At 44.7% G+C, this 25,865-nt stretch overlaps 1 protein-coding gene across 1 annotated transcript in view; it reads right to left on the minus strand.

The window, feature by feature from the left end:
- Nucleotides 1-25,865, minus strand: part of LOC124595860 (suppressor of lurcher protein 1-like) — a 660,754-nt gene that overhangs the window by 371,841 nt on the left and 263,048 nt on the right. The window contains exon 4 of the mRNA XM_047134767.1: nucleotides 6,153-6,333. Coding sequence (XP_046990723.1) covers nucleotides 6,153-6,333 — 181 coding nt within the window. The remainder of the gene's footprint in view (nucleotides 1-6,152; nucleotides 6,334-25,865) is intronic.

Consider the following 25,865-nt stretch of genomic DNA (forward strand, 5'->3'; position numbering starts at 1 on the left):
GGACATCACACACATCCATGCCCGAGGCAGGATTCGAACCTGCGACCGTAGCGGTCTCGCGGTTCCAGACTGCAGCGCCAGAACCGCGCGGCCACTTCGGCCGGCTGTTTTATTTGGTGTAAAACCGTTAGAGAATGCTGCAGTGAACGGCCGTCGAACGTTGACGGTGGGGAGAATTACATCTCCCGGACTGATGGTGACTGGTGAGTGTCTTGTTGAGCCGTTTGTAGACGCCAGAAGGTAGGCTTACGTAAGTGCTCCTCTGGACCCCCATACACACTACGACAGACCCGTCAATAACCATAAACATTCTGCGGAATACACATGGCCATAACGTGTGAGGCGACGGGCTAGCTTGTTCAGTCCGACTGATCCGGTGGCCAGAGAAGCAATGGAAACCATTTAACCGAAATGGAGAGTGCGCAGGCGCGACGGTGTGTGTGTGTGTGTAGGGTGGGGAGACGGGCCGCCAGGCTGCCAACTGTTAGTGCGGTTTTATTACTGAGTCGGTGAAGTTCCACCACTTCGCCAAGTGCCTCCTCATTACCACTAATTACCACAAATTTCTCCACTTCCCTCCTATCTTTACGTCAATAACTGTTATACTCATCCGAGCTCGAGCAGTTCATGAGTTACCCACAAACACACGACACAGTCTCAGTAGTTTGAAATCTTCTCGCAATAAATTGACATGACAGCTGTCATAATGAGCAGTAGCATATCAGTAGTAATGTAATTTCCAAGTGTCTGTCTCCATACAATGACTTTCTTCTTAATTTGTACATGATTGTATGTGCATTTTCTTACCTGCAAGTGATCTCTATGTAGAGCCTTGTAAATGGCTTCAAATATATCAAGTATAATTTTCTCAAATGCCTGTGGTGATAGGACAGCAGAGAACGGCAGGTCCACCAAATGTATCCCCATAGGTAAGGACCCCAGAACTGTTATAATTCATTCATCAAAATTATCGCATTTCTCGTCATCTTATTTTTCTGTCAATTAATTCTGCCATTAATGACAGCAGTTGTATGTACTTTCGTCCATTCTAACGTATTCATGCCGACTTTTAGGAGCTAGTTACAGTTGAGTAAATTCACGTGTTTATACATTTGTTTCTTCAACAACCACTTCCTACATCGCATCTTCTGTTTTCTTTCCCCTCATTTCTTCCTTTTGTTAGTCGCTACTAACACAGCTCAAACAAGAATGATGAGCACGTCTTCTCCGCTGGGGTACATGATGGAAGAAGCTCTCGGCTTTTCGGCGACCTTTCAACAAAAGACGTATGAGGCCTTCGGCCGGCAATCTTCAGGTGGACTGTTCAGACGTAACTGACAGGCCATCGAGGAGCATCTGACATAACCTCCATTGCCATGTTTACGGTAGCTTGAGTAGTTGTTAAACCATAGCGGCTCATGTAACTCCAAGGCTATTGTTGAATACAAAAAGCGTGTTTGTCCGTTGCCTGCAAAGTGTTGCTTCTCCTTCGAAAAGTGTTATTTATGGTTTGTGAACGACAGTCGCGGCAAAATATTCACGGCGGAGTAGGAGTCGTTATTGTTGATGTTTATGAGATACAGTCGAAAGAAAGTGTGGGGAGGTACGGTCGTCCGTTATAAGGTGGTGTGGTCGACCAGAGTATGGATGGCCAGCACAAAATGAGCCAATAGATGGCAAAGCCAGCCAGTGAGTAGCAAGGAAGAGTTCGACATTTCTACCTAGACCGGCGAGAAAGATTGTAGGCACAGTCTTTGCAACGTAAAGTGAACAGTCGAGGGGAATTCACTATAGCTAATTTACGGGAGACCGGAAGGAATTCTGTGGGTAGGAAAGCGGAGGACGGTAGCTACCTATTGCTCTGACTACTTTCAAAGAGAGCCCCGAAGATTCTACAGTTGTTATTAGGATAAGTCTTATACATCAGGAGTGAAGCTGACTCAGCAAGAGGGTTCACAATGAAGCCTGTTTTGTAACTTGAGAATAAAAAAAGAGCTTCTCATTTAATATCTATTGGCGTGAACTTTTTACTAATTAGTCCCTTCATTTTATATGCTTTCTCAGCACTTCGTGGTGTTCTTGTGTTTGAGGTGGGCATTAATAAACACGTATGCTGTAAGTATTATAGTGAAAGCAAAACGATGAGAGATAACGTGGTTGATTGATTGCAAGGTTTTGGAGAGGGGACCAAACAGCGAGATCATCGGTCCCATCGAATCTGAGAAGGATAGGGAAGGGAGTCGGCCGTGCCCTTTCATAGGAACCATCCCGGCATTTGTCTGAAGCGATTTAAAGAAACCACGGTAAACGTAAATCACGGTGGCCGAACGCGGGCTTGAACCATCGTCCTCCCAAATGCGAGTCCAGTGTACTAACCACTCCGCCACCTCGCTCGGTAGACAGCGTGTGACTAAATAAAAAATGGATTGCTTAACATTTTGTTGCGTTACTGTGTAAGTATGGAAACCTTCCTGAAAAGGTGAGTGACGGACACGGTGGATTTGCAGACAGCTTACTGTTGCTCATTGAAGAGAGACCTATCTGTGAAATGCTAATGACTGACAGAAAGGGTGCATCATCATCATCATCACAGTGCGATGCCAGAGAGAAGAGCCCATTCACAATGCGACAGCTCCACCGACTCGCTCGCCGATCCGTCGGACTATGCGTGGACACTGGCGACTGCCTAGCAGATCCTACCCAGCCTGCACTCACGGATCGTGTGTCGGCAGGTAGCGGTCGGGTCTACGACGTACAGTTTCGCAGGTCGAACCAACACACCTGACAGCACACTCATCGCCCATACATAGACGAACGGGTTGGGACAGATTTGCTCTGTGAAAAAGTCATCAGATTGGTCCTCCTGTGTATGGTGAACCTGAGGCCCACAGCTAGCTGACCACAGGATTTTGGGGGAGCCTAAGACATTCTGCCCTAGCATTTTTTTTTAATTTTCTTTATTGTTATATTTTTTTATTTATTTTTGTGAACCATCAGTCATCTGAATGATTTGATGCGCCCAGCCAAGAAATTCTCGCCTACCCTAACCACTTGCACTCTACGTCCGCAGTATACTATTTCTTGGATGTATTTAAATCTGTCTTCCACTACGGTTTGTACCCTCTAGATCTTCATCTAACACCATAGAGGTTACTCCGTGATGCGGTATCACATATCCTGTCATCCTGTGCCTTCATCTTGTCGGTGTCTTCCATGTGTTCGCCGATTCTGAAGAGAATCACCTCATTCTTTATCTTATCAGTCCATCTCGTATTCATTATTCTTCTGTAGCATCATATCTCAGTCCATTCGTTTCCGCTCCGTTCCGTGTTTCCTACTGAACATGATTCACTGCCGTACAATGCTGTGCCCCAAACGAACATTCTCAGATATTTTTCCCTCAGATTAAGACCTATTTTCGATACTAATTGACTTGTCTTGTCCAAGAATGCCGTCTTTGCCTGAGCTAGTCTGCGTTTTATTCCATTCTTTCTTCATCCATAGTGGATTATTTTGCTTCCATGTTGATGTTAAGTTTCTCACTATTCTCACTTCTGCTACGACTGATTATCCTTGTCTTTTTGCAGTTTTCTCTTAATCCATATTTAGTATTGATTAGTCTGTTCAGTCTATCCAGCTGATCCCCTAATTCTGCTTCACTCCCATCCAGAATAGCAGTTTCATCAGTGAATCTTGCCGTTCATATCCTTCCACGCTGAGTCTTAACCCTAATCATGTACGTTTCATTTCCGTCATATTTTTTTCGATGCGTAGTTTGAACATTAGCGACAAAAGCAAGAGTCCATTCAATCCGAGGACGTCGTTCTTGGTCTTATTGTCTTAATGATCCCTCTTGGTTTTGTGTACGTTGAAAATAACCCCTCTTTTACTATGACTTACGACTAATTTTCTCAGAATTTCGAAAGTCTTGCACCGTTTTACATTGTCGGACGCTCTTTCGAAGTCGACGAATCCTCAGCTGCCCGATAAGGGTCTTAATCGGATTTAGTAACACAAAGCGACCGAAGTATTCAGTTACTGACAGTTGTCAATTATCCACCATTCGCCGAGGCCACAGCGCGTTACACTAGGCTTTTCGTATTAGGTGCATTGTGCTGCCACCTACTGCCAGGTACTCCCTGCCAGCGACCTCAGTAGTCATTAGACATCGTGAGAGAGCAGAATGGGGCGCTCCGCGGAACTCACCGACTTCGAACGTGGCCAGGTGATTGGGTGTCACTTGTGTCATACGCCTGTAGGCGAGATTTCCACACTCCGAAACATACCTAGGTCCACTGTTTCCGATGTGATAGTTACGTGGAAACATGAAGGGACACGTACAGCACAAAAGCGTACAGGCCGACCTCGTTTCTTGACTGACTGAGACCGTTGACAGTTGACGAGGGTCGTAATGTGGAATAGGCAGACATCTATCCAGACCATCAGACAGGAATTACAAACTGCGAGCGCTATGACGTTTAGGCGGGAGGTGAGAAAACTTGAATTTCATGGTCGAAGGGCTGCTCATAAGCCACACATCACGCCGGTAAATGCCAAACGACGCCTAGTTTGGTATAAGGAGCGTAAACATTGGACGACTGATCTGTGGAAAAATATTGTGTGGAGTGATGAATCATGATACACAGTGTGGCGATGCGATGGCAGGGTGTGGGTATGGCGAATGCCAGGTGAGCGTCATATGCCAGTGTGTGTAGTGCCAATAGTAAAATTCGGAGGCGGTGGTGTTATGGTGTGGTCATATTTCATGGAGGGGGCTTGCACCCCTTGTTGTTTAGCATGGCTCCATCACAGCATAGGCCTACATTTACGCTTTAAGCACCTTCGCACTGTCGAAGAGCAATTTAGGGATAGGGATTGCATCTTTCAACACGATCGAGCACCTGATCATAATGCACTGCCTGTGGGAGAGTTCTTACATGACATTAACATCCCTGTAGTGGACTGGTCTGGACAGAGTTCTGACTTGAATCCTACAGAACACTTTTGGAATGTTTTGGAACGCCGACTTCGTGCCAGGCCTCACATGCCGACATTGATACTTATCAGTGCAGCACTCCGTCAAGAATGGCCATTCCCCAAGAAACCTTCCAGCACCTGCCTAAACGTATGCCTGCGAGAGTAGGAGCTGTCATCAAGGCTAAGGATAGGGTAACACCATACTGAATTCCAGCATTACCGATCGAAGGCGCCATGAACTTGTAAGTCATTTTCAGCCAGGTCTCCTAATACTTTTGGTCACATAGTGTGTATCAAAAGCAGCGAACCATCAAACAAGCCGATAAACATTATTCCCCGCCGACTATCAATTCTTCGACGCAGGCAACCGACACAAGAACTGGATGAGGTCAAATCGTGACGGTAGATCGCTATACAACCAATAGTATCCAGTAAACCTAGTCATTCTGCCATGTCAGACCAGTCAAATCCCCATGGGGGCCAAGATCCCACATGTATTTACTGTATTTTAATAAGCTGCTCTTTGAAATTACTGTTCCCCTTTTCTTCTCAGTTAGTCAGATGTACTGTCAATACCTGGGACTGGAAGTGTCGTTCTAGCCACTAGGTGACGTTCGGTTTCATTGTTGACGTTCAAGCCTAGTGGCTCTATGACAGGAATAATTAATTCTACCCTTGATGTAAGAGCAAGCTCACTTTACCACACTTTTGGCATCCAGTGTGGGGCTTGACAGAGCAGTAGTAGTACGTAGAACTGGGTTGAAAAGAAGAGGTTTACTACTCAGTGCTGGATGTTAACTGGTGTGGTGGAATTTTATTTCGAAATTAATTGTTGAATGCGAATTCCTTGACACAAAAGCATATCAGCAACAGTTATTTCCGCAAACCATTATTTGTACATGCCAAGTGCGAAGTGACACTGATAAACAAAGTACGCTATGCTACATACTGTAATGTGGCGTTGGAGTTTGGATGCAGATGTTAACCTGCTGCTATGTTGGCTGCACATCTGTCTGCAGTTGACTGCTCAGATACTGCGTCTACACACGTGGCATACACTGTATACATTCCCTTCATTCCGCTGTCATTTCGTCAAATCTTTAAACAGAACATGCCTTCCTGTGAGTTTTCATCGTAGAACTCTTACCGTGACATATGTTTTAAGCAGTACTCACTCGAGATGCGTCTTCTGGACGTCAAAGTCGACGAAGACGATGTGCACGACGTCGTGCGGCCCGCCCACGAAGGTGTAGAGCAGGCAGTCGATGTCTGCTGGGTAGGGCCGCGGGTAGTCGGGGCTGCTGAAGGCGCCGAACTCCTTTCCAAATGTGCTCGTGAACAGCACGCACTCGCAGCCTGCAGGGAGAGAGGTCGCGGTTAACCATTCGTCGGAAAAATTACACCCTTTCATCAACACATATTTAACCATCTCTGTTGTAACAAACTTTGAAAAACAAACCATTAAACAACGTTACTACACTGTGGTTATGAAAACTACAACACCACGATAGATACCAGTATATGAAATTTTGCTTATTGTGCATATACAGTGTAGCAGGAAGAATACATTCATAAATTGTTCGATGATACAGGACTATACATGGTGCGAAATTCAGTATACAGAGAAGCAACTTCTGGCAGCAACAACGGCTCTAACGTGCCTGGGCATCAAGCCGAACTGAATTTCGATGACAGAATTAGAGACATGTATGCATGCATGGTCTCGTGGTGATATGATTTAATAAAATTTTCTCGGGCTTCCAGCCACGTCGAGTGGTTAGAATCCCACGACCTTCCGACCGAGCCATTGTCGAGTGGTGAATGACTGCCGCGTCGTCTTGGCCTTGCCGCTATATAGCCGCGCTACTGCCTTTGGCGGCGCTGCTGCTCTCTTCCTCGCCGGATATGGTAATCTTTTCGTCCCGCGTCCGTCGCACCCGCTTCAGCCTCGCGATGGCAGGGTCCCAGGCTGTGCTGAGCTGCAAAGCGCCGTCCTTGTTGATGATATTTTCAGATATTTTTATTTCTTGAACCTCTTTCTTACTGCTATCCCCAACTCCCTCCGTCTTCATAATGAAATATGTTACGTCGAATGGAACTCGGTGTCGATTTGTCAAAGCGTGTTTTCAGGATAGTGTAGGGGTAACCACCTGCTTGTTCCTTCCAGCGTTGCCCCAGTGGATGCTCTTTGGCCGCCGCAGCTACAGCCACATCGAGATGGTATTTTGTACACTGTAGGCGTGTGAAGCAACATAATCCTTCAGTCTTCGAGTGCTGTCGTATTTTTCCTGGGAGCCTGAACACTGTGAGATATTGTGTCACTTCAGGAGCAGGCTAATCTTACCCGACACAGAAAGACAAAAACGCAAGCTTCTTGTGGTGTTTTCCCTGAATGTCACATCAGAGATAGCCTGTGATGTCTGACGGTGATTGTAACCGTTTTCCTGGAAGACTTTTCGGAGGTGGCTTATTCTAGCGGCAGATTTTCAGGACGTCAAGGAGAGGCAACGCAGCACCTGCTTCCATCGTAAACCTAATGTAGTCATGAATGCCATTCTCCCAGGTTTTCGTGTCCTTGTGGCGAGATGACAAAAGTGCCGTCGGCGTAAGGATAAAATCAACTTGGCTTATCTGAAGCCGTGTCCAAAGCGAAGCCTTCAAATTTGTCCATAAAAAGGTGGGCTATGGATGGAGCTGATGGACCTTCTATTGCCACACCGCCCGACTGGTGGAAACACTGACCTCCATACAGGAAATACGGTGAAGTCAACCTGTGCCTGTGGAAGTAGAGAGATATTTGTAGAACGTACTGGCAATGGCATCATTCTGTATCGATACAGGTCTGGACAGAAAGGGCAACATATAAGGTGCACGCAAATAAGACCTAGACAGATGTAAAAAGTAACTAATTTATTATTTGAAAAGTAATTGGCAGAAATGTTAAAACATTTGTCCCGCTGTCAGACAATAAGATCAATGCCTCCTTGGGAAAATGCTTGCGGTTGCCTGTGGTGTCATGATTATACCCAGCCGTGCACATCTTCGTCCTAAGGAAATCGACCCCTCGAATGTCTATCTTCAGAACTCCAAAAGTATTGAAATCGCATGAGGAGGAATCGGGTATGCATGGATGAAGTTAAGGGCCTCACCGTAAAGCGTAGTTGAAACTGTCTTGGCAAAATCGTTCTGTTGCCCACCCACATGTTGCAAAGATTGTTTTGACTACGCTGCAAAAGTTTCGGTGAGAATCTCTTACACGTCCTCTATACAGTCCTGCAGTCTCTCAATATGATACGTGAAGAAAGGACATTAGCGGTCGACGATTTGCTTCAGACGAAGAGGTGCACACCTGAGTACAATCTTGGTTCCGTACGCAATCACGAACATGTTTCCTCGAAGGTATTGACCGTCTTGTCTCACAATGGGATGAATGTTTTATCACTTACCGCTGTCATTTCAGCAATAATTAACGGTCTGCTTACATTTTTACCATGCTTGTCGTTTCATTTCACTTGCCTTACATGATTCTCCTATGTTGAAATTAACGTCAGGGAGAGCTCGAAGACGGGTCACCAGTCTTAGCACGCTAGAAATGTAACGAGTGCCCTCCAAATTACCGAAACTGGTGAGATAGTGCTGGTAACGCAGTGGCACCTCATACCATCACACCACTGCGTAATGGTTTCTTATACAATGTTTTTACAGAGTCTCAGGGCGATATATGACATCATGGGTAACAACTGTTGCAGACAACAGTTCTCTGACGTTTCCCGGCAGCGTTTGTCGTTATTTAGTACTCGTGGGCCTTGGGGCGGCGATACTTCACCGAACTAGCCGGAACTGCTAGCGAGGTGTGCTGCATACTACCTATTCGAGCAAAATGACATAATGCTTTCCAAAAGCTGAAGAATGAGTGCGTCCAAATGGAGAAAAATATTCTGGAAGCGAATCAGGAAGTTCAATTTGGCTGGGCCTGCTCCTTCTCATATAGAGCAGATGACTGAACTATAGGTTATAAGCGTGTCGCAGGGTGCCTATGTCCTGCCGCCTCTCAGGGGCTCCAATGCAGAAGGATACCCAGCGTCGCGGGAAGTGTCAGTAAACGTTTATTAAGAAAACTTGCTCTCCATCACGTTCTTCATCACCCCTAGACGTTTGATGCAAAGGCTTTGAAACATCCTATGTACATGATATACATGATATTAGCCCTAATTCACAATGTGGTTCCTCTGTGTTGTGTACATAGTTCCGCGTAGTCAGCGCGCGCACAACTTTCCCTCTAGAGCGCGCCCCGCTACGCACAAAACAGCGCAGGCGCAGCGCTCGTCCGTCTCCGCTCTACGAGATGGCGCTGCCATTAAGACGGACCAAATTCTGCTTTCGCCGATCCGCATATTAATATGTAATGCAGCCAATGAGATTGCTGCTAACGTAGAGCCTTTTCTCCTCGCTAAGCACACTCGCGCAGTGATACATGAACGCACAAGGTATTATAACGAGTGTACAGACCACCGATTAGTCAGTCTGTACCAGTCTGTGGTTAAGTTTCAGGCTGCGCCTAATAAGATTACCATATTCCTGTACATAGCCATGAAGATAAATGAATAGACACTTTGTCAAGTATCAGAGATATGTGAGAATAACATTAACGTACCAATACCAAAGGAACTTCAAGGAACTTCAAATTGTCAATTGTAAACAGCATCCAGAATCAAGTTACGTAATATCTATGATTTTTATTATTTTAATAAATGCGTGTGAAAATTAATCAGGTTCTGTTTAAAGTTGGTCACCGTCAATCTGCTACTCTAAGCGTACCAGTGGCATTTCTGTCGTCTGACCTAAAGGCAGAAGATAAACACGCCACGATAAGACCACGAGACATATTGCTGACACTCGCCTACTTCGTTAGAGCGACAGGTCAAATAATCTGATGGTGTGTGTACTGAAGGTCTTACAGTACGCACACCACACTCTGAAATGTTAATAATCAGTATATCCAAATACACTCCTGGAAATTGAAATAAGAACACCGTGAATTCATTGTCCCAGGAAGGGGAAACTTTATTGACACATTCCTGAGGTCAGATACATCACATGATCACACTGACAGAACCACAGGCACATAGACACAGGCAACAGAGCATGCACAATGTCGGCACTAGTACAGTGTATATCCGCCTTTCGCAGCAATGCAGGCTGCTATTCTCCCATGGAGACGATCGTAGAGATGCTGGATGTAGTCCTGTGGAACGGCTTGCCATGCCATTTCCACCTGGCGCCTCAGTTGGACCAGCGTTCGTGCTGGACGTGCAGACCGCGTGATACGACGCTTCATCCAGTCCCAAACATGCTCAATGGGGGACAGATCCGGAGATCTTGCTGGCCAGGGTAGTTGACTTACACCTTCTAGAGCACGTTGGGTGGCACGGGATACATGCGGACGTGCATTGTCCTGTTGGAACAGCAAGTTCCCTTGCCGGTCTAGGAATGGTAGAACGATGGGTTCGATGACGGTTTGGATGTACCGTGCACTATTCAGTGTCCTCTCGACGATCACCAGTGGTGTACGGCCAGTGTAGGAGATCGCTCCCCACACCATGATGCCGGGTGTTGGCCCTGTGTGCCTCGGTCGTATGTAGTCCTGATTGTGGCGCTCACCTGCACGGCGCCAAACACGCATACGACCATCATTGGCACCAAGGCAGAAGCGACTCTCATCGCTGAAGACGACACGTCTCCATTCGTCCCTCCATTCACGCCTGTCGCGACACCACTGGAGGCGGGCTGCACGATGTTGGGGCGTGAGCGGAAGACGGCCTAACGGTGTGCGGGACCGTAGCCCAGCTTCATGGAGACGGTTGCGAATGGTCCTCGCCGATACCCCAGGAGCAACAGTGTCCCTAATTTGCTGGGAAGTGGCGGTGCGGTCCCCTACGGCACTGCGTAGGATCCTACGGTCTTGGCGTGCATCCGTGCGTCGCTGCGGTCCGGTCCCAGGTCGACGGGCACGTGCACCTTCCGCCGACCACTGGCGACAACATCGATGTACTGTGGAGACCTCACGCCCCACGTGTTGAGCAATTCGGCGGTACGTCCACCCGGCCTCCCACATGCCCACTATACGCCCTCGCTCAAAGTCCGTCAACTGCACATACGGTTCACGTCCACGCTGTCGCGGCATGCTACCAGTGTTAAAGACTGCGATGGAGCTCCGTATGCCACGGCAAACTGGCTGACACTGACGGCGGCGGTGCACAAATGCTGCGCAGCTAGCGCCATTCGACGGCCAACACCGCGGTTCCTGGTGTGTCCGCTGTGCCGTGCGTGTGATCATTTCTTGTACAGCCCTCTCGCAGTGTCCAGAGCAAGTATGGTGGGTCTGACACACCGGTGTCAATGCGTTCTTTTTTCCATTTCCAGGAGTGTATGTAGTATAGATTGGTTTGACGAATGTTGCACGCTGCTTTTCTAGCGTTGAGATTTTAAAGACCAGCAGAGTTTATGAAGAGCTGCCGAATGTGGCCAATGACCAGTTCTAGTGTCGAAGTACTGGTTCCATCTGCCACCGACATCTCTGGCATTCTCTTTATCTTTATACGGATAGTTGCGGGTTCTTGGCTGTTCAGTATAGAATGTGGAATCAAAATACCCTTAATAGGCAAGTAATGATCGAAGGTATTGCTGTGTCAGAAATCTACGGATTCCAGTCACTGATGTTGGCACCTGTTTCGACTGGACCAAACGTGAGGATCTTGTAACATGTCGGTCAGGGGGTCGGGGGATGGTGTAATATAACGCCGAAACTGGTTGCTTGGTAAAATAACGACAGGAAATTTAGACCGGTAAAAGATGTTTTCAGTCGACACTCATCCTGGCTTTTGGCCGAGAAAAGCCTAAGAATTGCATCGTACGGCATAATACTCGCCTGCAACACGGCACCGTTCCGCAGCTGCCAGCTGCACAACTTCGAATTTCGTGGCGCCCGCACCGAGCGCCATCTGGGCGTCAGAGGGCTCGCTTGTGGCGTGCACTGTGGGGCAACGACGTACGCAGACAGAACGACTCCTCACGCAGAGCTAATAACCACCAACATTGTACAGGCGCCCGGCCGTGATTGCTGCTGGCAGAGAGCGACGGTTTTATCTCAGCTTTCATTTGGAAGTCGTACCGGAAGAGGCCGGTTCTATCTGCCACCATGTCAATGGGAGCTCAGAGAAAAAAGTCAGCAACCAGAACAGTAAGGAATATGGAGGATACTACGTTTTTCATTTCATTCAGGTATTTAAGGTAACCTCCGAGTTGCAATACATGTACATTTAAATCCACTCTGTTAAGAGTCAGTGTGTTAGATGTTGATCAACTTGGCTTTAGGAACGATAGAGACACCAGAGAGGCAATTCTGACTTTGTAATTGATATCGAAAGCAAGACTGAAGAAAAATCAAGACACGTTCATGGGATTTGTCGACCTGGAAAAAGCGTTCGACAGTGTCACATGGTGAAAGATTCTGGGAGAAATATGGGTATTCAATAGGGAAAGACGGGTAATACAACATGTACAAAGAAGAGGGAACAATAAGAGTAAGTAAATAAGAATGAAGTGCTCGGAATAAAAATGTGGTGTCACCGCCAGACACCACACTTGCTAGGTGGTAGCCTTTAAATCGGCCTCGGTCCATTAGTATACGTCGGACCCGCGTGTCGCCACTGTCAGTGATTGCAGACCGAGCGCCGCCACACGGCAGGTCTAGAGAGACTTCCTAGCACTCGCCCCAGTTGTACAGCCGACTTTGCTAGCGATGCTACGCTGACAAATACGCTCATTTGCCGAGACGATAGTTAGCATAGCCTTCAGCTACGTCATTTGCTACGACCTAGCAAGGCGCCATTATCAGTTATATTGAGCTTATTATTAATGTACCGTCAAGACCGATGTACACCACTTATGGATTAAAGTTAAGTATTCTACCAGTTACCTCCTGTTTTGCTAGTCTTATTTCTCTGACCTGTTCCAGACCTCACGCCAGTCTGCGTGAGCTTAACGCGTGCCTTTCGGCTTCTTCTCATAGTGACTTGGCTGTCTTGCCAAGTCACAACAAAAACGAGTTTAGTCTTTCGCTCCTGCTGTTCAATCCATAAATCGAAGGAATAAAGGAGGAAAAAAAGAATCACGTGCGGGATTAATATTCCAGGAGAAAGGTTATCAGTGATACGGTTCGTTGATGACATTGCTATCCTCGGTGAAAGTGAAGAATAATTAGAGGATCTGCTGAATGGAATGAACAGTATAACGGGTACAGAATATGGACTGAGAGTAAATTGATAAACGACGACAGTAATAAGAAGTAGCATAAATGAGCACAGCGAGAAACTAAACATCATAATGGGTGAATACGAAATAGATTATGTTAAGGAATTTCGGTAGCTTGTAAGCAAAACAAAAAATTATTTACGAGTCAAGATGGACATCGAAAGCGGCCCAGTGCATTCAATGAGGGCACTCCTGGCCAAAAGAAGTCTACTAGTATCAAATGGAGGCCTCAATTTGAGTAAGAAATTTCTGAGACTATACAGAAAAGTATGAAAGTGAAACATACACTTTGGGAAAATCAGAAGCGAAAAGGATCGAAGCATTTGAGATGTTGTGCTACAGAAGAAAGTTGAAAATAAGCTGGACTGATAAGACAAGGAATGAAGAGGTTCTCCCCAGGATCGGCTAGTAAAAGAATATATGGAAAACACTGAGTAGAAAAAGGGACTTGATCATAGGTCATCTGTTAAGACATCAAGGAATAACTTCCATACTTCCATCGTACTAGAGGGATCTGCAGAGAGTAAAAAAAGGTTTTCATTATGAGGGGCAAACGCTGTACTTTTTTTTTTCAAGATGGTCATAGGGCCTAAGCAATGAAATTTAAGTTGTTAAGATTCCGGTTATCAGAATTACATTGCTCTTTTACGTGTAGCGCCTAATAATTTACATTCAAATTGCTAAAATTTTAATAATCGGAGAATAAACCCATGTGTTGCGGTTCTTGTTATGGTTGCCGTTATGCCTGATCAACTAAATTCAATTTCAAATTTTTTTGGTAAAGTATTAGGCAATCGCTGAGCTGCTTCCTCTAAAACTTACCCTCAATTGTTCACAACTGACGCACTGTGCCTGAGATGGATTTCTGGAGACGGAGTTGTGGATACTCCAGACTTGACCATAGTAGAAATGATAGAATCGGAGAAGTTTATGAATGTCAAAAGCACAATCCTAGACTACATAGAAAGGAAGCGTCTACTCTGGTATGATCACTTACAGCGTATGCCAGACACAAGATGGCCAAAAAGGGTTATGGCAATGGACTCCACATCAAAGAAGAAAGCGCGGTAGACCTGCGAGATGCTGGAAAGACAACGTCAACGTAGCAATGGCAGCGAGAGGTCTTAATGAAGGAGACTGGAATGACCGTGAACGATGGAGACTGGGATGCGAGAGGCGGCGGCAGCCGTAGAAACCTCACTCATATATATATTTCTTATTTTAATGACAGTTGTTAGGGATAACTCCACACAATCAACCAACCCTTCCACACTTCCTGTGCTCTGGTACAGTTTGAATTGCATCACAAACTTATTCTTCTTGTGCCTTTGTTCCGCATCGGAGCAAGCCCGGTGTGGTTATTAACGGTTTGGTGGTGGTTAACTTAAAGGGTGGCCAGATGTCCTTCCTATCACCACCCAGTTACCCACCAGGACGGACTGTGTGTGCCGCAACTGTCTGCGTGTAGTGTTATTGATGTGAAAGTGAGCGAAGGTGCTCTAAATTTTTGCGAAACGTGTAAAGGAGGCGGGCAATTGGATACCAGACTGGTATTCACTTAGTGAGATGTGGGAAACCGCCTAAAAATTACACCCTCTTTGACCAGCACACCGACCCTAATCGCTAGGCCATCAGGTGGTTTCGATCGGCTGCCGGTGGCCTCCTCGTCCCGGTAACAGTACGTTAACACACAACACTATCCGAACTTACGACGTGAAACTGAAAAGATCCCTATGTGATTTAAAGACCTGTGGGGTGCACGCTGCGCAAAATAAGAGAATTCAGTAAAAAAGTAACTGATTTACAGGATAACGTGTCTGTGTCGGCATGGATAGGGCTGTAGAGGCATTAATATGCATATACGCTCGCGTGTGGCAAACGAGAAATGGCGGCGGGTGAAAATGGAGGAAAGAGATGCAGTACTAAAGACGAAACGAGGCATGAAAATGCCGAGGGAGAGTGGCTGAATGCGGTTTTCATGGCAGGCTGTTCCGAGCTCTGAGTAGCAGTCGCGCTACTCCTCCCAGACTGGCCGGGCGATGGGCTAGGCTTATGATGGTGCAGTGTTCCCACGTCCATTATGCCGGTGCCTCGTTACTGGAGTGCGCATAAAATATGCATCCAGCTCCTCGGTTCATTTCGCTGCTCTCAGTCGAGGAATAATTCACTGAAGGGTATCCTCACGTCGTCGAACAAAACCTAATTATTTCAGTGACGTCGGGCGTCGGCTATCAATGATGGTTGCTATCAGATGATCACCGAAAAAAAGAAACGAGCTCACAATGTTCGTCTGGTAACCAAAGGTACAAAGTACCAGTCGGGATGTACTCGTTAACCGTGAAAACGGTCACAATCACGACCAGAAAAATATTTTTCGAAGCCGCCGAGTCGGTTGATTAGACCGTTATGGACAATCCGTAACCACAATATTTTTGCGGATTTCAGCTACATGAAACACTAAAAAGTTTATAATCCATTACGGGTTGTAAACATAATACGAATTGCAGCGGTAACATACCATATAGTCAGAAATGTTTCCATTAATATCGCTTCGATTGTTCACATGCCGTTGCCTCCTGAATAAACGTAAATATCTGGAGATTCTCGTGACAGACAATAGGCCAACGCAAATTTCTATTGGCAGTAACCTGTACTATTTTCTTGCCTTATATGGTAACGAAGCAATAGAGGGGCAGGATTTTTTTTCTATGATAACCAATAACCTTATGTGTACTGATTCAAAGCTGGGGTGTTATGTGACAAAGTGTTAAACCAGTGGTACAGACTGGATAAAAAGTTCTGGCTTCACTTTTTACTTCAAATTAACATGGTATTTTACGCGAATTTCACACGGCAAGCTACCACAGAACTTTTCATTCAGAGACTCTGTCGAGGAAACTCTTCGTATCTACACAGTAGAAGAACTGTTATTAGTATTTGGATTTAATTTCTAACATAATAAACAGATGGGCACAAACACTTTGAAAATTTTCGAAAAGTTTAAAAAATTATAAAATTTTTAATAGTCAAGGTCTAAACAATAACACATTAAATTATATTTTAATGCGTTTTTGTTTGCGATCTTGATTACTAGAAGGTTTTGTAAAAATTTAAGAAATTTCCAGTAATTATTTGGTATAATAAATAATTAGTCGGAAGATCGGGAGGTTTCAGACTGCTGCAATGTCACCAGATGTTCATGTGTAAAATATCATTACCACTGTTTTGCGTTGGGATCCAGTTGTAAATATGGGGGAGAGCTAAGTATACGAGCCATATGTTATACATTTCGTACAAGGATGATTTGATAAATCTAGTAAGAAAGCAAGAAAAAATATTTTTTCCGTAAACAACTCACCTTACCTCCTTTGAGAGATATGCACTTGGTTCAGTGATCATCCTCCTTTTTCATCCCATCGGAAAACTGGATTCTATCAAACTATGCAAAATACTCGTTCGTAGCAAATATCGTTTCCTATTGTGATGAAAATTTCTATTCAGAAAGGCAAATTTCTCAGTAAGGGAGTAAGGAGAATTCACTTACGGCTAGTTCTGGTGAACAGGGAGAATCAGGAACCAATTCAAAGCTCAGTTCATGCACTTTCGCCATTTTTAGCGCTGATGTGTGGGATGGTGCATTTTCCTGGTGGAAGAGCATTGTTTTGCCTGCCAAGCATAGTCTTTTTTCAGCCAGCGCAAGTTCTGAAGATCCAGCAATGAAGCATATAGTCTAGGTATGGTTCTGCCTTTTCCAAAGTATTCTTTGGGGATTGTCAGTTCGGAATCTCAAAAATTTTGTCACCACCTTATCAGCTGTAATAATGGTCTTGCCTTCTTCAATGCTATTTCACTATCCTTTGTCCCTTGATTTGATTGCCGCCTTGACTCTGGTATGTATTAATGGCTCCAGATTTCATCAATAGACGCGAATCGGCTCAAAAAAATATTGAGAATTGCTGTTAAACATTGACAGACATTATTCTGAAATATTGTGCCGTATGCGTTCTTCGTCGTCGCGACACCCACCTCATGAAATGCTTAGCAGTGATACATTTGAGCATGTGAATGAACAGTGTGTGCGGATGATATAGAAGACATGCAGTAGATAGAAAGTAGGTATTCAACAGTCACAGGCAGAATTTCTATACATATAGAATATGATGTACATTAGGTACTCACGGCCTCTTATCACTTACACGGTTTCAATAGCTTAGAGAAGCCGATAATTAATGTAAGTTTTGCCATTACCTAACTCAAAATAGCTGAGTAATCCGCTGAGTAATCCCATTAATACTGCTTAGAGCTCAAGCCACCTTAATATGTGATGAAATCAACAGCGCTCGTAACTGACATCGGTGGCCGGATGAAAACCCACATGACTTTTTAGTGACGTATTTTGTAGGGACGCAATTTCATTTTCTACTTAATATTTTCCATTATTTTAACAAAGAGACTTGCATAATATCTAAACTTAGAATGCTGACAACTGTGGAAATACCATCCCTTTTTGTCTTGCTTCATTCCCTTGTCACTTCAATGATAATATATCCTCCTCAGAGCCTCTACATGTATGCACCTGTGTAATTAAGCAAGTTATTGTTTTGTAAAAGAATAATAAATACTTTTTTAAATGAACCCACCGCCGTTTGACTAACAGTGTTTATTTAATAGGTTTCGGTATTCATGACATTTACAAGTGATTGAGTTTATGTCATTAACATGTAGTGCTGGCTGTGTATCGGGTTTCAAGAAACGAGAATGGCTCGTTGTTTTCAGTGCGCAAAGTACTAATTGTGTGTATACTCTCAGATAAAGCTGTCACTTTATTGTAAGAAGTATTATGATAGCATCACGTTTTAGTATCAATGTCATTTTTGATTTTTGCAATTGACAAGTGGTTAATCATGTCGTTAACGATATCAAAAGGGCCTACCCTGGGGGAAACGTTGGAAATTTTACCTGGCCAGTTAGTTGAGCTGTGAGCATCCAATGCATATATGTCTCAGGAAACAGAGGCAATGCGTACAGATGAGGCGGATACAGCGGAGAAAGCAGTCCCAGAGTACGTGGAGAGGGGAACGAAATAATTTTTCGAGTGGCTGGCTAAAAATTAGCACTGCTATGTTTCTCCTGCGATAACGAATGTGAGACTTTCGGAGAGACTTGAAAGAAGGGGAAAGGGAAGTACTTATATGAAAGCGGTTAGTAAGGAGATCAGAACTCCATTACTGGTGCATTTATCTTTCCTAAATCAGAACTGATTGTCATCTAACAAATCATCAATCAGTCTTTTGCATTCTTTGGTCACATGTAAATGCGACATCATGCTTGTTTCGCTTCATCATTTTCGTACTACAATCTCAAAGTATATAAACTAGTCGAGCTTGTAGGGTCATTTAGAGTAGCTACATTGTAATATGTCAAACGGCAAACTGACGTAATCTACTGAAAATCCTCAAAGGATGGCAATACTGACGTTCTTAGTATCATGTGGTGACGTTAGTCCCCCTGTAGCGTGTTCCATATTTCACGTATGGACGTACATATTAAAGGCCTAAACCAAACAGATTTAAACTCTACCAGACAACCGAAACAAAAGCCTCAGCTATGCGTATATCCTAGTAGTATGAAGGGGCGTAGCTGCACATCTCAAAGGTGCCCATCGTACAAGCTTGAATACATAAAACAATAAATTTGAGTATTAAGAATCAAAGGAGTACTCGCACCTAAAAACTAAAACTGTTCGGGACTCAAACCAAACAGTTGGGGAGAAAGACAAGGAAGTAGAACTTAAATAAAGAATACCATTAGAATGTAAGAAATTTTGCTATGCTTTACCAGAGTGGAATACAAAAATATCAGTAACTAGTAGGTCAACTGTGGCATGATGCAGTGGAATCTGGCGAAAGAGAACTAGATCCATCAAGTTCCCTGCAATGCAGGCAATGTCAAAAAGAATGAAGCAGAAAACCTTTGTTATTGTAGGGAAACGGTAGCAGTTGTGTACATATCATTACAAATCACGTTTGATGCCCAATAGATGGAGGGAAATACTATGTGAGACGTAGCAGCAGCAATAAGGTCAAATACAAAAGGCCAATGATGATAGCAGATGCATTACTGTTAATTAGCTTAAGTAAAGTTCATACGGATGAGTGTTATGACCCTATACCAGCAGGAATTCACGTAGAATTAACTCGCGAATAATGGAGATAGGAAAGAGGTAAATACCAAACAGTTTAATAACTACAAGAGTGAAGAGACTGAACGAATGTATCTGATGTATAATCTACACATATATTTGTTGCAAGGGGAAGATGTACTCTGGTACGTTATGTCAAACCCTAGTATGTTAATAACTACACAAAATGAGAATTCGATGGACGAGAAGACATACAAGGAGTGCAGTTGACTAAACATTTACAATTATTACTTGTAATCGTCATGTTTTTTGGAATATAGATATGTCTAAGGGCATTTCCGTCAATCTGTTGACCAAACTGTAAAGGAAGGAAGTTTTATATATATTATAGTGGGCATAGCGTAATGGGTTATTCGCATCCGTAGTCGTTGGCTTTCTGTAGATGAACCTATGATTCCCACTGCTGTTCATTAGTGTAACATCTATAAAAATTAATTTTGCTGCTTTCTATCCTTTCCCTACATGAACTGCATCTTGAGATGTGTGCTATTCAAATCCTCCAAGATTTTCATTAAACTGTCGTCGTCATCTTTAAATAGTAGCAGTAAATCATCAACGCATCGATAATAATATAGGATCAAATGAGTTAATTTTTACTTTTGTGTTAGCAGAAGAGCCAACACCGCGTTACGAGTGGAGGCCGAAATGCAGGCGTTTTAGCTCACGCAGGCTGGCGTGAGGAGGGAAGAACTGTACTGACGTGAGGTCTGGAACATGACAAGGATTGAGAATTCAGAAAGCGGACGTAATTGGTTTGATACTTAACTTTAATCCATTAATGATGAACGTCGTTCTTGACGGTGCATGATTCACAATATTATCTGTTCAGAATACATTCTTGAAGATAGTAATTATAGTAACTGAATAGGGCGCCTTGCTAGGTCGTAACAAATGACGTAGCTGAAGGCTATGCTAAACTGTCGTCTCTGCTAATGAGAGCGGATGTAGACAGTGAGCCATCGCTAGCAAAGTCGGCTGTACAACTAGGGCGAGTGCTAGGGTGTCTCTCTAGACTAGACCTGCCGTGTGGTGGCGCTCGGTCTGCAATCACTGATAGTGGCGACACGAGGGTCCGACGTATACTAACGGACCGCGGCCGATTATAAGGCTACCACCTAGCAAGTGTGGTGTTTGGCGGTGACACCACATTTACTGTTCTGTGAAAAACTTTTCTTGAAGGTGATTGACGAAGATGTTTGCTAGTGTACCTGTGAGGAAACATCCTATTGCCAACGCATCACCTTTGAAAGAAAAACAATTTGGACCACTTATTTGTAATTCTGGAGTGGCAGCTCGTCCTACAGTTCTCAGATTATGGAGGTCCCTTCGTGTTTTCTTGGTATAATGGAACTCGAGAGTACGACATTCAGTTTTGAAGTCACGTTTCCAGCTGCCGTCACCTTACTCTCCGTCATAGACCTCTGTCTGTCACGATCCCACAATCAACACTTTCGTCCGCGTTGTGACTTAGAGGACGACGTTTCTCCTCTTGTCCTGTAGGTGGTAAATATCTTCGACACGTAGTCCCTTGGAATATCGAGGACTTTGGCTGCTTTAAATGAGGAAGCTCCGACATAATGCACTCACAGCTACTCAAAACACGATTCTAACCAAAACTGACACTTGCAACGCATTGATAGTATCGCACAGGTGCAGTTCGTGTTCAGATAAAACAGCGCCACCTGCAGGCTTCCCAAGCTTCTGTATTTACTCTCAGGCACGCATCTCTCGCGGTGTTCCCATAGTTTTGTCCCTTGCACACCTGTCGTCGTCAGTAATTACACTATGCGATCAAAAGTATCCAGCCACCCCCAGATACATACTTTCTCATATTAGGTGTATTGTGCTGTCACTTACAGTCAGGTTCTCCATATCAGCGACATTAGTAGTCATTAGACATCGTGAGAGAGCAGAATGGGGCGCACCGCCGAACTCACGGACTTCGAACGTATCAGGTTATTGGGTGTCACTTGTGTCATACGCCTGTACGAGACATTTCCTAAACATCCCTAGGTGCACTGTTTCCTATGTGATAGTGAAATGGAAACGTCGAGGGCCACGAAGGCCGAGAGCACAAAAGCGTACAGGCCGACCTCGCCTGTTGACTGACAGAGACAGTTGGAGGGGATCGTAATATGTAATAGGCAGACATGTATCCAGACCATCACACAGGAACTCCAAACTGCATCAGGGTCCAATGCAAGTACTATGACAGTTAAGCGGGAGGATTTTACGGTCGAGCGGCTCCTCATAAGCCACGCAACACGCCAGTAAATGGCAAACGACGCCTCACTTGGTGTAAGGATCGTAAACATTGGACGACGGAAGAGTGGAAGAACGTTATGTGGAGTGACGAATCATGGTACAAAAATGGTTCAAATGGCTCTGAGCACTATGGGACTTAATATCTGTGGTCATCAGTCCCCTAGAACTTAGAACTACTTAAACCTAACTAACCTAAGGACAGCACACACATCCATACCCGAGGCAGGATTCGAACCTGCGACCGTAGCGGTCTCGCGGTTCCAGACTATAGCGCCTAGAACCGCACGCCCACACTGGCCGGCTAATCATGGTACACAATGGGGCGATCAGATGGCAGGTTGTGGGTATGGCGAATGCCCGTTAAACGTCATCTGCCAGCGTGTGCAGTACCAACATTAAAATTCTGAGGTGATGGTGTTATGGTGTGGTCAGGAGGGGGCTTGTTGTTTAGTGTGGCACTATCACAGCACAGGCCTACATTGATGCTTTAAGCACCTTCTTGCTTCCCACTGTTGAAGGGCAATTCGGGGATGGTGATTGCATCTTTCAACAAGATCGAGCACCTATTCATTACGCCCGGGCTGTGGTGATGGGGTTACACGACAATAACATCCCTGTAATGGACTGGCCTGCACAGAGTCCTGAACTGTATCCTACAGAACACCTATCGAATTTTTCGAACGCCGACTCCGTGCCAGGCCACATCGACCGACATCGATACCTCTTCTCAGTGCAGCACTCCGTGAGGAATGGGCTGCTATTCCCCAAGAAACTTTCCAGCACCTGACTGAACGTATGCTTGCGAGAGTGGAAGCTGTCATCAAGGCTAAGAGTGTGCCAACACCGTATTGAACTCCAGCATTGCCGATGGAGGGCGCCACGAACATGTAAGTCATTTTCAGCCAGGTGTCCGGATATTTTTGATCACATAGTGTATATACACTCCAAGCAATGGCTTCGCTTACACGATTTGCCATTAAAGTTTCCCTCTCGCACCGTGGAAGTTATTTTCTGATGCCTTGTCATATCTCCTATCATTCTAAACCTGCTCTATAGGAACTTTCCTACATTTTTCTGGTCATTGATTCTGTGGTGAAACTCCGCGTTTCTTATCAGTCCTCTTAAATTTCAGCATTCTTCTGCAACGCCTCCATACTCTGCAGTTCGGCGTTCCCTACAGTCCATGATCCAGACCATACAACACTGCTTTTACACATGTATTTTGAGAAATTTCTGACACATGTTCCCATATTTGATATCAATAGACTCCTTATGGCGAGTAATTCAGTCTTTAGCTGCTTTCTGCACTAAAGCGCCAAAGAAACTGGAATAGGCATGTGTATTCAATGTAATAGATATGTAAACAGGCAGAATACGGTCCTGCGGTCGGCAACGCCTCTACAGGAACATTCTCTTCAGTTTAAACATTCCGCTGGCCGCCAGTCTCCCCAGACCTGAACCTCATTGATCATATTTAAGATGCCTTGCAACGCGCTGGTCAGAAGAGATCTTCAGCCCCTCGTACTCTTAAAGATTTATGGGAAGCCCTGCAGGATCCATAGTGTCACACCCGTCCAGACGTTACTCGAGTCCATGACATGTCGTGTTGCGGCACTTCTAGGTGCTTGCGGGGGATCTGCTTGATATTAGGCAGTGTACCAGTTTTTTTGGCTCTTCAGTGTACGTTGTCCTTGACCCGCCAGGGTAGCCGAGAGCGCTAACACGCTGCTTCCTGGAATCGGGCAGGCGCGCCGCCCCAGATCGAATCCGCCCAGCGGATTAACGACGAGGGCCGATCTGCCGGTCAGCCGGGATGTGGTTTTTAGGCGGTTTTCCACATCCCCCTAGGTGAATACCGGGCTGTTCCGCATGTTCCGCCTCAGTTACACGGCTCGCAGACATCTGAACTCTTTGCCGGCCGCGGTGGTCTCGCGGTTCTAGGCGCGCAGTCCGGAACCGTGCGACTGCTACGGTCGCAGGTTCGAATTCTGCCTCGGGCATGGATGTGTGTGATGTCCTTAGATTAGTTAGGTTTAAGTAGTTCTAAGTTCTAGGGGACTGATGACCACAGCAGTTGAGTCCCATAGTGCTCAGAGCCATTTGAACCATCTGAACACTTTCGCACTATTCCATGGTTTACACTCGCCGCAGACAGTTGGGGGTACACTAATTCCGTCCCAGGGGGTAAGGGGTGGCGGCAGGGAGGGCGTTCAGCCACCCGTTAAACATTAACATGCCAAATCCGATAAACTATGGCTGATCCTGCGTAACTGCGGGACAAGGCCCAAGCGATAGAGTAGTGTATGTTCTCATTGCTTCCCGGCATGCATTATTTTGGCTCCAAGGTACCAGAAATTACTCAGTTCTGCTACGTGGTCCCTAAATTCTTTTGTGTACACTCAAATCTGATGCCCTTCATTACTTTATTTAATCTTTAATTGTTTTATATGTATAATTTGTGCTCAGTCTGTTCAATGCTTACAATAAATCCGGTAAATCTTCCTCAGTTTCAGTGAGGATAAGGAAATCATCAACGAATCTTGTCATTGATATCCTTTCACCACGAAGTTTAATGCAAGATATACTCTTTTATTTTCGTGTTTACTTCTTTGATATACAGCACCGGAAAAAGATTACATTTTAACCGGAACAGCAATATCTTGTTCTTACATCCTTACTGGTCCCTCAAAGTTCATATAGGTATTGTATATTTTCCGCCTATCCGTAGAGCGTGTGCTTGGTTTTATGAGAATTTCACACGTATATAAAGGGCAACTTCTTTATATACGTAAAAATCTTTTGAAATTGTCTTTATATTTCTGGGTCAGTTGTTTGTTATCCGTAACGTCAAACCTGCGTGTTTGATGTCTTTAACTTTCCTAAAGCCAACTTTAGCGTCGTAAGTCAGATCCTCAGTCTCGTTTTATATTCTTCTTTCGTTGTCACTTTCCCGAATAATTTTATAAATTACGCAGGAATGTTAATTTTCCCTTGACTTTGTTTGCAGAAAAGTCCTCCTAGGCTGGGTCAACCCTAGCTCTAATAGGGATTTCCCTAAGTCCTTCAAACAGAGATCCATTGCATGTGTTATGTGACACCTAGTAGAAAAGTGTAACTTGACGCTAGAGAAAGAATTAGGGGCATGAAGGTAATATAGATGATTATGATAGTTGATGATTGTGGTTGTTCAGTGGAAGATTTACATATTGATGGAGTGATTAGTACAGTACAAACTGAGGCAGAGGACGGCATCCCACTACTCAAGAAACATAAGATTGAGGGAGTTATTTACATCGTGTCTTTTCTAAATGTTTAGCTCTAAACAAAGAACAGAAAACATTATCTAAATCGTATATAATCATGCGATGATATGCGTTTCGACATTTATTCACCCGCAGCAAAGGCAACATGCGCATCATACTGGGACACACGCATCCGCAGATGCGTGACTACTGTTGTTTGCGCTCACAGGTACACAGTCTCTCTCTCTCTCTCTCTCTCTCTCTCTCTCTCTCTTCTCTCTCTTTGACGCACATACAAATAATGATTACAATTATTATCAGCAAAACCGGTTTGAGTTCGCTGAGAACCTTTGTAGTCACGGAGGACAAATTACTGCACCAAACATGCCCTAAGCGAAAGCTACCTAACAAATATTAGCCAAGTCAATCGGTCCCCATGTACCAGCCACGCGCCAATTACTCGGAATATTTGAACAGCGCAGATCAATAGTGATGTATGGCTTATAAACACAGCGTTGCCGTGTTTAATGTTATTATGGCAGCAACGCAGGCTCAAGTAGCATATGACATGCGATGTTATATTGTTCCACGTATCCGGCACTTCCGAAGCCTGCCTGAACGTCAATGGTCACATTGCACCATGTCTGTTATGAGAGACATTACAAGGAACATAGTCTTGTTTGTCGCTCTGTTAGTGCAGTTAAAAGTGTCTCCACCAGAACAGAGAAAAATATGACATCACAGAACAATGGGAAGGGATAATTTGGCGCCTAATGACACATGCATTACGTGTCGACAATATGAACAAAATTAAACCAATATATTTTCATTCATCTACCTAGAAATGTGACGTATTTCTGAGGTAC

The sequence above is a fragment of the Schistocerca americana genome, chromosome 2, assembly GCF_021461395.2.
Source record: "Schistocerca americana isolate TAMUIC-IGC-003095 chromosome 2, iqSchAmer2.1, whole genome shotgun sequence".
NCBI lineage: Eukaryota > Metazoa > Arthropoda > Insecta > Orthoptera > Acrididae > Schistocerca > Schistocerca americana.